This window comes from Mus musculus, chromosome 4 (assembly GCF_000001635.26).
Source record: "Mus musculus strain C57BL/6J chromosome 4, GRCm38.p6 C57BL/6J".
Classification (NCBI taxonomy): domain Eukaryota; kingdom Metazoa; phylum Chordata; class Mammalia; order Rodentia; family Muridae; genus Mus; species Mus musculus.
The window spans coordinates 14,754,458-14,771,766 of NC_000070.6; the positions used below are offsets into that span (position 1 = coordinate 14,754,458).

Below are 17,309 nucleotides of genomic sequence, written 5' to 3' on the forward strand. Positions count from 1 at the left end.
GGTGCTAAGTAGAGTTAGAGAACATTATTTTAGTTTTTTAATTTAATAAATAATATTAAGATGAAATTTAAGATATGTTTGATAGTAAAGTTAACATTCGAACATCAACATAGACTTGAAAAGGATCATTCCTTTCCATGGTCTGTGCTCCCGTGGTACCATGGGACAGGTGACATTGGAAGGATGTTCTGGAAATTAAGGTTTTGTCACACTGTGACAGATTTAAATCAAACCCATAGTATGAATAAAATCATGGACTCTTTACCAAGTCTTCGCTGAAAACATCTATTCGTCCCTATAATTTGAACTATAAAATTGTTAACAGTATAGAAAATCCTTTAAAATATTAAATGTGTGATGGTTAATATTTATTGTCAGTGTGTTAGGCTTTAAAATCACCTAGAAGGCAAGCTTTGGGGCATGTCCATTGGGATTACTTAGACTGGTTAGCCAGTGGCCATTTTCGTGAGGAATTATTTAGATTTAGTGAAGAGAGGTGAGAAGACCCATTCTGAATGTGGGCAGAATCATTCCATGTGCTGGGTCCCACAATACATAAGAGAGCCCTAGCATTCAATATGGACAAATACGACCAGTTGTTTCACCTGCCTGATGCCCTAGCTTCCTCACCACGATAAACTCAGCCCTTGAACTGCGAGCCACAACCAGCCCTTCCTTATGATACTTCGGTCAGACAGTATGATAAAGAAGATAATTGACTAAGATAAAAGACATCAAGAGAAGAAAGTAAGATAGGAAATGACTATAGAATTTTGGTGATTCTACTTCCAAGGCTATATCTAGAGAAATTGAAAGTGAAAACTCAAACTTGTATGACAAAGTTTGCAGCAGCACAGCTCACAGTAAGCAAAGCACTGAAACACCGCAAGTGTCGATCCACAGAACAATGGGGAAGCAAAAGGTGCACATGCATGCTGTATGGGTGACTGGGATTCAGCCTAGGACAAAGAGGAAAAAGCCAACTCTTGATAGCAGGGATGAACATTGTGCTAAGTAAAGTACGCCCATCACAAAAAGGCAAATGCCGGGGAATGTCTTCTGTGGGGTGCACCAAGTACTCAAGTACATAAAGACAGAACATAGAATGGTAGTGTCAAAAAAAACAAAAACAAAAATAAGAGAAATACCTAATCTTAAAATGCTGGGATAGGTGCTAACTAGCGAACTGGAAATTTATCCAATTGGGAATGTGTCAAATGATACCGTTTCAGTCGGAAAGATAACAAAATAAGTTCTGGAGAGAGATGATAGTGATGGATTATATCAAAGTACTTGGTGTCAAGAATGTCCTCTTAAAAGATAAAGTTTTTGAGCCTGGTGGCTCATGCCTTTAATCTCAGAACTCAAGAGGCAGAAGCAGGTAGATCTCTGTGAGTTCAAGGCCAGATTAGTCTATAAAGCAAGTCCAGGACAGGACAGCCAGGGATACTATAAAAAGAAACAAAACCTTGTCTGAAAATACCAAAAAAAAAGAAAGACTTTTATGATGCATATTTTACCATGATTGGAATATTGCATATTTTTATATAAAGCATATTTTGAACCCAATATTTCACATTTTCATCCTTTCTTGTATTAAAATTATATTATTTTAATTTATTTATAAAATAATTTAATTATAAAATAAGATGAAAATGTCTAAAAACTACAATTTGAATCAGTTAGTAAGAATAAAATTAATGGATCCACAGGTATTTACTGAATACTTGCTGGATAAATGCACTGGTAATTATTTACTTGAATGTTATGTTCCAGCGTGCTCACTTGGATATAAAAATGCAATATGAAAAACAGCTATTACTTTCCCCAAAGTTACAAGTTGCCAAAGTGAGCTGTCTCTGTTATTTGAAATAAACAAAGTCAAAAATTCAATTCCAATGGGAAAAAAAAAGTGTGTTTTCATAGCTTATGGCTTAAAAACAACGAACAAAAGGGTCATGTCTGGATTCACTATAAGGGATAAAGTCTTGAGCCCAAGAAAGTAGTCTTTTCAAACAAGTCAGAGGTGACCAAAAGCAGTGTGTAATAACCAAAAAATTTAATCATAACTGATAGATTAAATATTTATGATAACAACCAGAGTTCATTTGGTTCAAACACATTCAGCAGGCACAGAACACAAGGAAAAGAATGCAAAAGAATGGGACTTGAAATCCTAGAACAAAGCAAACCTTTGAGTCACTGTACAAATCAAGGCTCCAATTACTACAGCTTTTGCTGGCTGCTTGTATTTTCTATTCCCAACAGTATAAACAGAATGATTTTCAACTACAGTCACAATTGACAGTACTTACGCCTGCCGGAAATATCTGGATTACATTTCCAGCTATGTCCAGGACTCTTAGTTTTTCAAGATGACAAATTTCCTGTGTCAGAAGACAAAAAAAAAAATAGAGAGAGATTTTTAATATAAAATTGTAAGTACTGACTTGGTTCAGAGTGGATAGAGGTCGCTCCATCAAGACCGTCTTCCCCAAAGAAATCTCTATGGACGGCCCAATAACTACAAACCCTTATTTTTTCTATGTACTCTAGAGCAATATAATATATTCTCAGTTAACTATTTCTAGGTCTAACCCAACTCTTGCTGTTACTAAGTACAATCATATGCAACTTCCTAAACACCTTTGTATTTTAATTTCTTCACTTCCTAATAAACAAATGATATGTGCTTGTGATGATGAAGTGGATTAACTGAGTTATGAAATTCAAGCAGCCTAATATTCAATGAGCCCTTTTAGACACCATATATTACTAAAGTAGAAACCCTGAGAAACATAAAACATAATTCTGGAGTGTTTCCTGTAATGATAACTTCAGCAGGATTTGTAATACATCTATCTTCTGCTTAACACTATGATAACAAAACCCTTTCTTCACAAAAGAAATAAAACCCAGAACTATATCTATCTACATGGTCGGTGCAACTGTGAATTACCATAGTAACCCCATGGTTGTTGTGAAACATCTTATTTCGAGTATTTCTATTAAAAAGCAAATGTAAACTAGGATTTTAAATCCTGGAAACTTCAAAACCAATTGAAATTGAAAAACAAGAGGATAATTTATCAAATGACTTCCAGTATTGAAGAAATGCTTCTGAACTATGTCCAGTTTTCTGAGGAACTGCCAAACTGATTTCCAGAGTGGTTGTACCAGCTTGCAGTCTCACCAGCAATGGAGGAGTGTTTCTCTTTCTCCACATCCTCGACAGCATCTGCTGTCACCTGAGTTTTTGATCTAAGCCATTCTAATTGGTGTGAGGTGGAATCTCAGGGTTGTTTTGATTTGCATTTCTCTGATGATTAAGGATGTTGAACATTTTTTTAGGTGCTTTTCAGCCATTCAGTATTCCTCAGTTGAAAATTCTTTGTTTAGCTCTGTAGCCCATTTTTTAATAGGGTTGTTTGGTTTTCTGGAGTCCAATTTCTTGAGTTCTTTATATATATTGGATATTATCCCCCTATAGGATTTAGGATTGGTAAAGATCTTTTCTCAATCTGTTGGTGGCCTTTTAGTCTTATTGACAGTGTCCTTTGCCTTACAGAAGCTTTGCAATTTTATGAGGTCCCATTTGTCAATTCTTGATCTTCCAGCACAAGCCATTGCTGTTCTGTTCAGGAATCTTTCCCCTGTGTCCATATCTTTGAAGCTCTTCCCCACTTTCTCCTCTATAAGTTTCAATGTCTCTGGTTTTATGTGGAGTTCCTTGATCCACTTAGACTTGAGCTTTGTACAAGGAGATAAGAATGGATCAATTTGCATTCTTCTACATGCTAACCACCAGTTGAGCCAGCACCATTTGTTGAAGATACTGTCTTCTTTCCAAGGAGGAACATCAATATAAACTAACTAGTATCGCCAGAGCTCCTTGGAACTAAACCACCAATCAAAGAAAACATATGGTGGAGCTTGTGGCTCTAGCTGTACATGTAGCAGAAGATGGTCTCTCAATGGGAGGAGAGGACCTACGGAGAAGAGGCCCTAGGTCCTGTGAAGGTTCTATGCCCCAGTATAGGGGAATATTTGCCAGGACTGGGCATGGGAGTGGGTGGGTTGGGGAGCAGAGGCATGGGGGAGGGGATAGGGGATTTTCAAAGGGGAAACTAGGAAAATATTCTTTAGGAGTTAAGCATAGTAAAACAGCATAAAACATTAAAAATTAATCATTCAGAAATATATTCAAAAGCCCTTATATGATACCATCTGACATAGTGAGAGGATATTTAAAAACCTTTATATATCTGTGTGCATTGTCTAACAATGATTTTAATTTTAAAAAATTGTAAGAGTTACTAGGAGAGAAATTATTTTATCAGTAAGTATATTTTAAAAATTTCAGAATAACAAAAACTCTTTGAATTTACATTTTAAGAAATTGCGAGCCGCAAGAGGAGCGGGCGCCACCTTGGTTCCGGGACTCCGCCAAACTTAGGAACTTAGTCTGAAGAGGTGAGAGGGTACACCACAGAACCGGACAGCTTCTGAGACAGATGGAGGCACAGAGCCGCTGAGGCAGCACCCTTTTCAGGCCGCAGACAGCCGGCCACCGTCCCAACCAGAGGACAGGTGTCCGCCTGGCTCAGAAGCCCTCAGCCTCAGGAGCAGAGGGCGCCACCTTGGTTCCGGGACTCCGCCAAACTTAGGAACTTAGTCTGAACAGGTGGGAGTGTGCACCACAGAAGCTGACAGCTTCTGGGACCTGCCAAAGCAACACAGCTTCTGGGAAAGGTCCTGTTTTGGGCCTTCTTCTTCGGCCAGGAGGAGGTCCAAACACAGGATATCTGCGCACCTTCCCTGTAAGAGGAGAGCTTGCCAGCAGAGAGTGCTCTGAGCACTGAAACTCAGAGGAGAGAGTCTGTCTCCCAGGTCTACTGATAGACGGTAACAGAATCACCAGAAGAATAATCTCTAAACAGAGTCAACTATAACAATTAACTCCAGAGATTACCAGATAGTGAAAGGTAAACGTAGGAATCTTACTAACAGGAACCAAGACCACTCACCATCATCAGAACCCAGCACTCCCACTTCACCCAGTCCAGGGCGCCCCAACACAACTGAAAACCTAGACCCAGATTTAAAAGCATATCTCATGATGATGGTAGAGGACATCAAGAAGGACTTTAATAAATCACTTAAAGAAATACAGGAGAACACTGCTAAAGAGTTACAAGTCCTTAAAGAAAAAAAGGAAAACACAATCAAACAGGTAGAAGTCCTTACAGAAAAAGAGGAAAACACATCCAAACAGGTGATGGAAATGAACAAAACCATACTAGACCTAAAAAGGGAAGTAGACACAATAAAGAAAACTCAAAGTGAGGCAACACTGGAGATAGAAACCCTAGGAAAGAAATCTGGAACCATAGATTCGAGCATCAGCAACAGAATACAAGAGATGGAAGAGAGAATATCAGGTGCAGAAGTTTCCATAGAGAACATCGGCACAACAATCAAAGAAAATGGAAAATGCAAAAAGATCCTAACTAAAAGCATCCAGGAAATCCAGGACACAATGAGAAGACCAAACCTACGGATAATAGGGGTGAATGAGAATGAAGATTTTCAACTCAAAGGACCAGCAAATATCTTCAACAAAATTATAGAAGAAAATTTCCCAAATCTAAAGAAAGAGATGCCCATGAACATACAAGAAGCATACAGAACTCCAAATAGACTGGACCAGAAAAGAAATTCCTCCCGACACATAATAATCAGAACAACAAATGCACTAAATAAAGATAGAATACTAAGGGCAGTAAGGGAAAAAGGTCAAGTAATATATAAAGGCAAGCCTATCAGAATTACACCAGATTTTTCACCAGAGACTATGAAAGCCAGAAGAGCCTGGACAGATGTTATACAGACACTAAGAGAACACAAATTCCAGCCAAGGCTACTATACCCAGCCAAACTCTCAATTACCATAGATGGAGAAACCAAAGTATTCCACGATAAAACCAAATTCACACATTACCTTTCCATGAATCCAGCCCTTCAAAGGATAATAACAGGAAAAAAAAAAATACAAGGACGGGAACCTCGCCCTAGAAAAAACAAGAAGGTAATCCCTCAACAAACCTAAAAGAAGACAGCCACAAAAACAGAATGCCAACATTAACAACAAAAATAAGAGGAACCAACAATTATTTTTCCTTAATATCTCTTAATATCAATGGTCTCAACTCCCCAATAAAAAGACATAGACTAACAAACTGGCTACACAAACAAGACCCAACATTTTGCTGCTTACAGGAAACTCATCTCAGAGAAAAAGATAGACACTACCTCAGAATGAAAGGCTGGAAAACAATTTTCCAAGCAAATGGTATGAAGAAACAAGCTGGAGTAGCCATCCTAATATCTGATAAGATTGACTTCCAACCCAAAATCATCAAAAAAGACAAGGAGAGGCACTTCATTCTCATCAAAGGTAAAAATCCTCCAAGAGTAACTATCAATTCTGAATATCTATGCTCCAAATACAAGAGCAGCAACATTCATTAAAGAAACTTTAGTAAATCTCAAAGCACACATTGCACCTCACACAATAGTAGTGGGAGACTTCAACACACCACTTTCACCAATGGACAGATCATGGGAACTAAACAGGGACACATTGAAACTAACAGTGAAACTAACAGAAGTTATGAAACAAATGGATCTGACAGATATCTACAGAAAATTTTATCCTAAAACAAAAGGATATACCTTCTTCTCAGCACCTCATGGTACCTTCTCCAAAACTGACCACATAATAGGTTACAAAACAGGTCTCAACAGATACAAAAATATTGAAATTGTCCCATGCATCCTATCAGATCACCATGCACTAAGGCTGTTCTTCAATAACAAAATAAATGATAGAAAACCAACATTCACATGGAAACTGAACAACACTCTTCTCAATGATACCTTGGTCAAGGAAGGAATAAAGAAAGAAATTAAGGACTTCTTAGAGTTCAATGAAAATGAAGCCACTTCATACCCAAACTTATGGGACACAATGAAAGCATTTCTAAGAGGAAAACTCATAGCTCTGAGTGCCTCCAAAAAGAAACTAGAGAGACGATACATTAGCAGCTTGACAACACACCTAAAAGCTCTAGAACAAAACGAAGCAAATTCACCCAAGAGGAGTAGACAGCAGGAAATAATCAAACTCAGGCGTGAAATCAACCAAGTGGAAACAAGAAGAACTATTCAAAGAATCAACCAATCGAGGAGCTGGTTCTTTGAGAAAATCAACAAGATAGACAAACCCTTAGCCAGACTCACTAGAGGGCACAGGGAAAGCATCCTAATTAACAAAATCAGAAATGAAAAGGGAGACATAACAACAGATCCAGAAGAAATCCAAAACACCATCAGATCCTTCTACAAAAGGCTATACTCAACAAAACTGGAAAACCTGGATGAAATAGAGAAGTTTCTAGAAAGATACCAGGTACCAAAGTTGAATGAAGATCAGGTTAATGATCTAAACAGCCCAATATCCCCCAAGGAAATAGAAGCAGTCATTAATAGTCTCCAAACCAAAAAAAGCCCAGGACCAGATGGGTTTAGTGCAGAGTTCTATCAGACCTTCAAAGAAGATCTGATTCCAGTTCTTCACAAACTATTCCACAAAATAGAAACAGAAGGTACTCTACCCAACTCATTCTATGAAGCCACAATTACTCTGATACCTAAACCACAAAAAGACCCCACAAAGACAGAGAACTTCAGACCAATTTCCCTTATGAATATTGATGCAAAAATCCTCAATAAAGTTCTTGCTAACCGAATCCAAGAACAGATCAAAACAATCATCCATCCTGACCAAGTAGGTTTCATCCCAGGGATGCAGGGATGGTTCAATATACGGAAATCCATCAATGTAATCCAGTATATAAACAAACTCAAAGACAAAAACCACATGATCATCTCGTTAGATGCTGAGAAAGCACTTGACAAAATCCAACACCCATTCATGATAAAAGTCTTGGAAAGATCAGGAATTCAAGGCCCATACCTAAACATGATAAAAGCAATCTACAGCAAACCAGTAGCCAGCATCAAAGTAAATGGTGAGAAGCTGGAAGCAATCCCACTAAAATCAGGGACTAGACAAGGCTGTCCACTCTCTCCCTACCTAGTCAACATTGTACTTGAAGTCCTAGCCAGAGCAATTAGACAACAAAAGGAGATCAAGGGGATACAAATTGGAAAGGAAGAAGTCAAAATATCACTTTTTGCAGATGATATGATAGTATATATAAGTGACCCTAAAAATTCCACCAGAGAACTCCTAAGCCTGATAAACAGCTTCAATGAAGTAGCTGGATATAAAATTAACTCAAACAAGTCAATGGCCTTTCTCTACACAAAGGACAAGCAGGCTGAGAAAGAAATTAGGGAAACAACATCCTTCTCAATAGCCACAAATAATATAAAATACCTAGGCGTGACTCTAACTAAGGAAGTGAAAGATCTGTATGACAAGAACTTCATGTCTCTGAAGAAAGAAATTAAAGAAGATCTCAAAAGATGGAAAGATCTCCCATGCTCATAGATCGGCAGGATCAATATAGTAAAAATGGCTATCTTGCCAAAAGCAATCTACAGATTCAATGCAATCCCCATCAAAATTCCAACTCAATTCTTCAACGAATTAGAAAGGGCAATCGGCAGATTCATCTGGAATAACAAAAAACCTAGGATAGCAAAAACTCTTCTCAAGGATAAAAGAACCTCTGGTGGAATCACCATGCCCGACCTAAAGCTGTACTACAGAGCAATTGTGATAAAAACTGCATGGTACTAGTATAGCGTCAGACAAGTAGACCAATGGAACAAACAGAATTGAAGACCCAGAGATGAACCCGCACACCTATGGTCACTTGATCTTTGACAAAGGAGCTAAAACCATCCAGTGGAAAAAAGACAGCATTTTCAACAAATGGTGCTGGCACAACTGGCTGTTATCATGTAGAATAATGTGAATTGATCCATTCCTATCTCCTTGTACTAAGGTCAAGTCTAAGTGGATCAAGGAACTCCACATAAAACTAGAGACACTGAAACTTACAGAAAAGAAAGTAGGGAAAAGCCTCGAAGATATGGGTACAGAGGAAAAATTCCTGAATAGAACAGCAATGGCTTGTGCTGTAAGATGGAGAATCGATAAATGGGATCTCATAAAATTGCAAAGCTTCTGCAAAGCAAAAGACACCGTCAATAAGACAAAAAGACCACCAACAGATTGGGAAAGGATCTTTACCTAACCCAAATCGGACAGGGGACTAATATCCAATATATATAAAGAACTCAAGAAGGTAGACTCCATAAAATCAAATAACCCCATTAAAAAATGGGGCTCAGAACTGAACAAAGATTTCTCACCCGAGGAATACCGAATGGCAGAGAAGCACCTGAAAAAATGTTCAACATCCTTAATCATCAGAGAAATGCAAATCAAAACAACCCTGAGATTCCACCTCACACCAATCAGAATGGCTAAGACGAAAAATTCAGGTGACAGCAGATGCTGGCAAGGATGTGGAGAAAGAGGAACGCTCCTCCATTGTTGGTGGGATTGCAGGCTTGTACAACCACTCTGGAAATCAGTGTGGTGGTTCCTCAGAAAATTGGACATAGTACTACCGGAAGATCCAGCAATATCTCTTCTGGGCATATATCCAGAAGATGCCCCAACCGGTAAGAAGGACCCATGCTCCACTATGTTCATAGCAGCCTTATTTATAATAGCCAGAAGCTGGAAAGAACCCAGATGCCCCTCAACAGAGGAATGGATACAGAAAATGTGGTACATTTACACAATGGAGTACTACTCAGCTATTAAAAAGAATGAATTTATGAAATTCCTAGGCAAATGGATGGACCTGGAGGGCATCATCCTGAGTGAGGTAACCCAATCACAAAGGAACTCTCACAATATGTACTCACTGATAAGTGGATATTAGCCCAGAAACTTAGGATACCCAAGATATAAGATACAATTTGCTAAACACATTAAACTCAAGAGAATGAAGACCAAAGTGTGGACACTTTGCCCTTTCTTAGAATAGGAAACAAAACACCCATGGAAGGAGTTACAGAGACAAAATTTGGAAGTGTGACGAAAGGATGGACCATCTAGTGATTGCCATATCCAGAGATCCATCCCATGATCAGCTTCCAAACTCTGACACCATTGCATACACTAGCAAGATTTTGCTGAAAGAACCCAGATATAGCTGTCTCTTGTGAGACTATGCCAGGGCCTAGCAAACACAGAAGTGGATGCTCACAGTCAGCTATTGAATGGACCACAGGGCCCCCAATGGAGGAACTAGAGAAAGCACCCAAGGAACTAAAGGGAACTGCAACCCTATAGGTGGAACAACAATATGAACTAAGCAGTACCCCGGAGCTCTTGTCTCTAGCTGCATATGTATCAAAAGATGGCCTAGTCGGCCATCAATGCAAAGAGAGGCCCATTGGACTTGCAAACTTTATATGCCCCAATACAGGGGATCACCAGGGCCAAAAAGGGGGGGTGGGTGGGTAGGGGAGTGGGGGGGTGGGTATGGGGGTCTTTTGGTATAGCATTGGAAATGTAAATGAGCTAAATACCTAATAAAAATGGGAAAAAAAGAAATTGCTAATTTCAAGCACAGAGAGAAAATTTTTCAATAATATTTCCATGATGTCTATATAACATCATTTTAATATTTTCAACTGTTAATATTCAACAAACAGAATAATTACTTTAAGCTATATTTCATTGTTACACCTCCCTTTTCTTATTTTATTAATTTGGATACTGTCTCTGTGCCCTCTGGTTAGTCTGGCTAAGGGTTTATCTATCTTATCGATTTTCTCAAAGAACCAGCAGATTCTTTGTCTAGTTCCTTTTGTCTCTACTTGGTTGATTTCAGCCGAGTTTGATTTTTTTTCCTGAGGTCTATTCCTCTTGGGTGTATTTGCTTCTCTTTGTTCTAGAGCTTTCAGGTGTACTGTCAAGGTGCTAGTGTGTGCTCTCTCCAGTTAGTTTTCCTTTTACCACTGTTTTCATTGTGTCCCATAAGTTTTGGTATGATGTGTCTTCATTTTCATTAAATTCTGAAAAGCTTTTTTTTTTCTTTATTTCGTCCTTGACCAAGTTATCGAGTAGAGCATTGTTCAACTTCCACGTGTATGTGTGCTTTCCTTTTTTTTTTTTTGTTAGTATTTAAGATCAGCCTTAATCCGTGGTGATCTGATAGGATGCATGGGATTATTTCAGTCTTCTTGTATCTGTTGAGGCCTGTTTTGTGACCAATTACATGGTCAATTTTGGAGAATGTATCATGAGCTGCTAAGAAGAAAGTATATTCTTTTGCTTTAGGATAAAATGTTCTATAAATAGCTGTTAGATCCATTTGGTTCATAACTTCTGTTAGTTTCACTACATGGCTCACGTGTTTACAACACATCCAGGATTGTTGCTGTCCATACCTGAGAACAGAGAAGCCCATGTAGATATGGTTAGGTGATTGCATTCTCAAGGAAAAATTCATGTGAAATATTTGAGTATGAGATCAAACACAGGATAAAGTTCTCAATACAAGGTCTCAATGAAAAACATTCTTCAGCTGAGCCAAGAACAGGGGCAAGAGGTGTTCGATGGTGTTGTCTTTGCCCAGAATGGGAGAGAGGCCCACGATGACTGAAACCAGTGCTGACTTGACATGTTGGTTGGCATCTGACACAAGCTCCTTGATGCAGGGCAAGATTTGGGTCATGATCACATTCTCCCGGCAGTCAGCTGAGAGATTTTCACAGACCTCTTTGACCTTGTGGGAGGCTGTGGCCCTCACCTCGGCCTCACAGTCCTTCATCACCAAGCACATGCTGCTCACAGTTCTTCCTATGGCTGGGGACCCAGTCGTCAATGTCTGCTTCAATGTGGCCAAATCACTGCAGAAGATAGGACCCATTCTTGATGACAGCACCCTGCAGAGTGAAGTCAAGCCCATCCTGGAGCAGCTGACCCAGGACCAGGATGTGGATGTCAAGTACTTTGCCCAGGAGGCTCTAACTGTTCTCTCTCTTGCCTGATGCTAGAAGAAGCAGCATTGCCGGCCTCTGGTGTCCACCCTCCAACACCCACAAAGTTACCTCCCGTGGGGAGGTGGTGGGGGCAAATGACTGTCACTCCCTGTGCATGCTCTGAACCCAGGCTCCTCCCCCAGCACGGTTCCATTCCTCCTCTCTGTAGCCTGGGAAGACTTCTCTGTCCAGTTCCCAAGGGGCTAGGGCAGTACAAGTTGTTGCAGGACAGCAGCCTGAAAAGAAAGGCTGATTGGTTGTTCCTGCCCATATTGGGAGAGATGGGAGCATCCTAGGTCACTGGCTTTTGCTGCTGTAATGGAGACCCCTCCCCCATCTTCTTACCACCACCCTTTCCTAACCCCAACCATGTTTTTTTTGTGTGTCAGTTGTGTCATCCATTTTTATTTTATTCCTTTCCCTACTCTATGTGGAGAAATAAAGGTGTAGAAATAAATAAATTTTTAAAAAAAGAAATATAAATAAAGAAAATATCTAATAAAAAATAATTGATGCAGTTGAAAAATAATGAGTCAAATTTGAGAGTTAAAATTTTGAAGTGGAAATATTTATAAGTTTCATATGAAAAAGACACTGAAATGTTTTTTTAAAAAAAGAAATGCTTCTAAAATGCTACTATTATTTTCATGGTAGAGTTTCTCCCTAGGGAAATAGCGTATCTCTTTAGCCATATCTAGTGGTCTCCATCTTTTCTCACATGTTTCATTGTCTGGAAGCAGATGATGCGTTTGTGGTATTGAGTGTACTTTAGATTTCCCTCTTTGTAAAAGCCAGGCCAAGAAGTAAGACTGGAACAGAAATTGTTCCATGAAGAGAACACGGTGCCTGGGATAGAACTGTAGGAAGGTAGAGTGCTAGAACAACAGAAAAGAACCAAAGATGACAGACAGGGGAGACAACAGGATTCAGAAGTTCTTTTATGTTTATATATGGGTGTGTGTGTGTGTGTGTGTGTGTGTGTGTGTGTGTGTGTGTGTATGCTTTGCTTGCACACATGTCTGTAAACCATATGTGTGCACAGTGCCATAAAGCCAGAAGAGGACATCAGATCCCCTGTGACTTAAATTATGGATGGTTGTAAGCTATGTATGTACTGAAAATTGAATCTTGGTCCTCTGTAAGAGCATCAAGTACTCTGAACCACTGAGCTATCTCTCTAGTCCCTAGATGTGAGTCTTCATTCTCCCTGTTTAACAGACAGAAAGACTACTTTATCCCCATCAATCCATCAACCTTGTCCCATTTACCTAGCTTAAGTCTTAAGCCTGTCACCAGGCTAATCACTATGTCCCATAGGAAGGAATATTCTAACTTGGCACGAAGACCAGTGTAGTGGAATAGGACAAGACTAAGCAAAGCTCAGAGACTTACAGGGGGAGGGAACTTACAAGGCTATAATATGAGAACAAAAGAAAATGGAAGCCAGACAGAGAAAAGCCAACATAGCCAACTATACCATAGGCACAAAGCTAAATACCATTGGCATTCCTTATGACTATGGAAAGCATCAATTACATTGAAATTTTAAATAAATTTCCTTTGACCACTATGACCAAGGCAAATGCCAAGGTATTGACTCAATGTGGGAAACTCTAATCTGACAAAGTTAAGAAGCTTGGCTGTAGGACTTGTCTGTACTTTTAATATGTAAATACATTATAAATGTCAAAAAGAGAAGATAGGTTGGTTTTCTGTAACAGAGAACTATAAATTAGATATCTAACAAGCTTAGCAATATATTCTCACCTTCACAGAATATAGAAGTCAAAGTATGGTAGGGCTATTATGTGACCTCTTCTGAGTTAGAAACTGCCAACTTCTTGTGATACATCACATGATGGAAAAAGATCTTTGTTCCTCTGAAGCCTCCTAAGGTGCTTTGTTCTGTTTTGGTGTGATTTGCTTGGTCTTAGCTTGGTTTGGGTTTGAGTTACTTGTTTAAGACAGGGTCTCATGTATGCCAAGAGGCCAGCCTCAATCTTGTCATGTAACTAAGGATGCTTTAGCATTTTTTGGATTTTGCATGTTGGGATTGCAGGATTGCACTAGCATGCTTAATTTTAGATCTCTTTAATAGGGATGACAGTTTCATTCATGAGGAACCAATCCTCAAGATACTGCCACTTCCTGTCCCATCACACTAATATTACAAATCATTACGATCGGGAGCCTCTTGAACCACATAAAGCCCCAAGGAACTATGCTGGACTGATGTTCTTAGTAGGCTGCTTTGGGAAGCAAGTAATGCATTAGCCTCTATGCTGTCACTCTCCCTCCAGTTCCTCATTGTGTGCCTTCTGCCATGAATTCTGAAGGTCTTTGTTGGCCTTTGAAATGCTGATACCATTATGACCAGCTCGCAGCCAGAGCAGCCTTGCTTCTCCAGTGGCAAGGAATAGCCATCTGTATTTGAGCAGATGATTCAAATGTATTTCCTAAGTAGTTAGTGTCTCATGATCCACCTCCATCTCCTGGATCTGCTTCATGAAAGCAAACTCATGTTAAGAGAAGATTTCTGTACAAATCCCAAAGCTGCCTCGTGCTGTTTCTGTTTACTGTCTACTTACCCATTCACATACTCAAATCCAAATGGTTATTCTTAGACTTCAACTATGACAAAAACAGTGAACCTTTTACGTTAAGATTATACTCCAGAAGCCCCACATCTATCTTGTACTCAAAGGGCTCTTTTTCTATCCCCAGGAACAGAGCAATCAAATTAGAGTCCCTAGGGAGTCTGAGACAAAATATAGACAGAAAATAGGCATTCATAGACATGTATAGACATACATATAATTCATAATGTATCAGAAAGTGATTCACACCTTCATTAAATTACCAAGACAAATGAACTTTGAAGTGCTTTGTCATTTGTGCTTTGGCATTCATAATGCAGGTTGAATTGAACAATGATATAGGCTACCTCTCAATCTGTTGAAGGAGTTCTTCTCCAACAGCAATGGAAACAAAAGCAATGGCCCTTTTTTCTTTACCTCTGGCAACTCTTCAATGTTGTTCCTGACCAGAAAGAGCTGCTGAAGGTTCTTCAGGAACTTGATCTCCTCAGGGATGTACACGATCTGATTGTAGTTTAGATGCAGTTCAGAAAGATGCTCAAGGGAACAAAGCTCTTTGGGAATCACGGTGAGATTGTTACGGTTGAGGCTTAAGTAGGTAAGACTCCTTAACCTAAAACAAGAAACAAGAAAAGCATGTGACTCAAAACCATCAGACAATGAAAGTCTATTATTAAAGTGCCACATGTTTTCTTGGAGACCCTCTGAATCTTACCAAGTTAAGTGCCTGAAACTACTCTTTTGAGCATAAAAGGGCTTTACTGAAACAGAGTTAGGAAAACATCGTACCTCACAACTGCAGCACTTGAGTGAGCTAGCTGGGGCAGTGCTGATGAGCAGGCTATGGTGGCAGAGACCAGGAGAGCTGATGGGCTGACCAGCTCAGCTACCACCAAGGCCCAGATCTAGGACTTTCATTTGGCCCATCAGCAACATCTACCCCTCCTATGAACTGGTGAAGCAGATGAAAGGGCTCATCTGCTGTTCCAAAGCTACAGGATCTCCAAGACACAAGGCAACAACAGGACATCCTAGAGGAGTCTCAGTGAGGAGCCAGTATTTATAGCGTAGCAGAAACCAGAAGCCTCGCACAAGACCAATGTCTCTTTGCAATGAACATTTGCAAGGAAAGAAGCTATTTGGACAAAGGGATATACTGGGTGACACACTGCAGATTTCACAATGAGATTTTGTTTTTGTTTTCATTTTTGTTTTGTCCGGGGAGGGTAGGTTACAAGAGTGCAGGGGGATATGGAAATACTGGGAAATGAGTGGGATTACGGTCCATGAAATAATCAATAAATATTATGATATAATCAGAAATAATCAATAAATATTATGATATAATCAGAAATAATCAATAAATATTATGATAAGAAAGTAACGGAAATAGCAAAAGACATGCAGCGTCTTCCTCAGTATCTAGTCATAGCCTTGTTTCAATTGAGCACATCGTGTTACCAAAGGGAGGGGGCTTTCTTTTTCTCTTCTATTTTTCTTCATCCAGACTCTATAATGAGCTCAGAGCTTACTGCAAACGTATTTGTCAAGTGTTTGGGTGAGTCAGGGGAAGAGTGGTGAATTAGGTAGGAGTCTACCACCCTTCTCCTTTCAAGAACACAAAAAGAGCCAGTCTCCTTTCAGACAGAAGCCAGAGGAGCTCTGCATTTGCAGTTTCTCCTTGATCTGTTTCCCCTGTAAAGGGTTAATAGGTAACGTCACAACATAGCTTCCCGGGGTTGCAAATGAGAAAGGATGAGTCTTTGATGCTTTCCTCTCTCCCATCTTCTGTTTCAGAGAGTCTGTCTGCGGGAAGCTTCTACTGACTTCTATGCAGCTACGCACCGCCACTCACAGTCGTTATGCGGACCCCAAGCCCATGAGCTGTGGGGCTTAAGATATCTTAACCAACAAATTCTTCTCTACCCTGCTGAATTCTGAGCAGAGAAGACAGAAGACAGGCATCCATACAGAGTCAACACAAGCTACACTACCCTCTTAATTAGTGTATTGGTTCATAGCCTTTCCTGCTGACACAGCTGCTTGATTTCTGGAAGAAGAGGAGGATGCTACACGGGGCTAATGCTTTTCCTGAAATTCACATCCAAAACACTCAGTCCTTCATCTCTAGAAAGGAATGCATGTGAAGAACATAAAACAGCTGGAATAAAAAGCAACTTATAATAGTGATAATGAAAATCGTATTGAGAACTCTTAGCTTTTTTTCATTTCTATTCTTGAAAGTGTGTTCATTTTTATTGTGTGTGTGATCTCTCTCTCTCTTTCTCTCTCTCTCTCTCAAACACACACACACACACACACACACACACACACACGTCTTGACTGCATGCTTGTGTACTGCATGCATTCAGGTGCCCACAGAGGCCAAAAGATGGGAAATCATCTGGACTTGAGTTACAGGTAGTTGTGTGCTGCTGGGCATGGGTGCTAAAGTAGAAACCCAGGGCTTCTGCAAGAACAGCAAATAACCTTAACTACTTAGCCACCGATCCAGATCCCAAGAACTTACTAAATCTTGACTGACAAAACCACCTTATAAACACTATTCTCACCCTCGCTGTAAAGATGGGAACCATTAAGGTTTAACCCTTA

General features: G+C 39.7%; 1 protein-coding gene across 4 annotated transcripts in view; it reads right to left on the reverse strand.

Annotated features, from left to right (window-relative positions):
* Nucleotides 1–17,309, reverse strand: part of Lrrc69 (leucine rich repeat containing 69) — a 184,758-nt gene that overhangs the window by 130,836 nt on the left and 36,613 nt on the right. For all 4 annotated transcript variants that reach the window (XM_030253831.1, XM_006538295.4, XM_030253832.1 and 1 more), the window contains 2 exons: nucleotides 15,114–15,309; nucleotides 2,316–2,387 (listed from right to left, as the gene is read on the reverse strand). In XM_030253831.1, coding sequence (XP_030109691.1) covers nucleotides 2,316–2,387; nucleotides 15,114–15,309 — 268 coding nt within the window. The remainder of the gene's footprint in view (nucleotides 1–2,315; nucleotides 2,388–15,113; nucleotides 15,310–17,309) is intronic.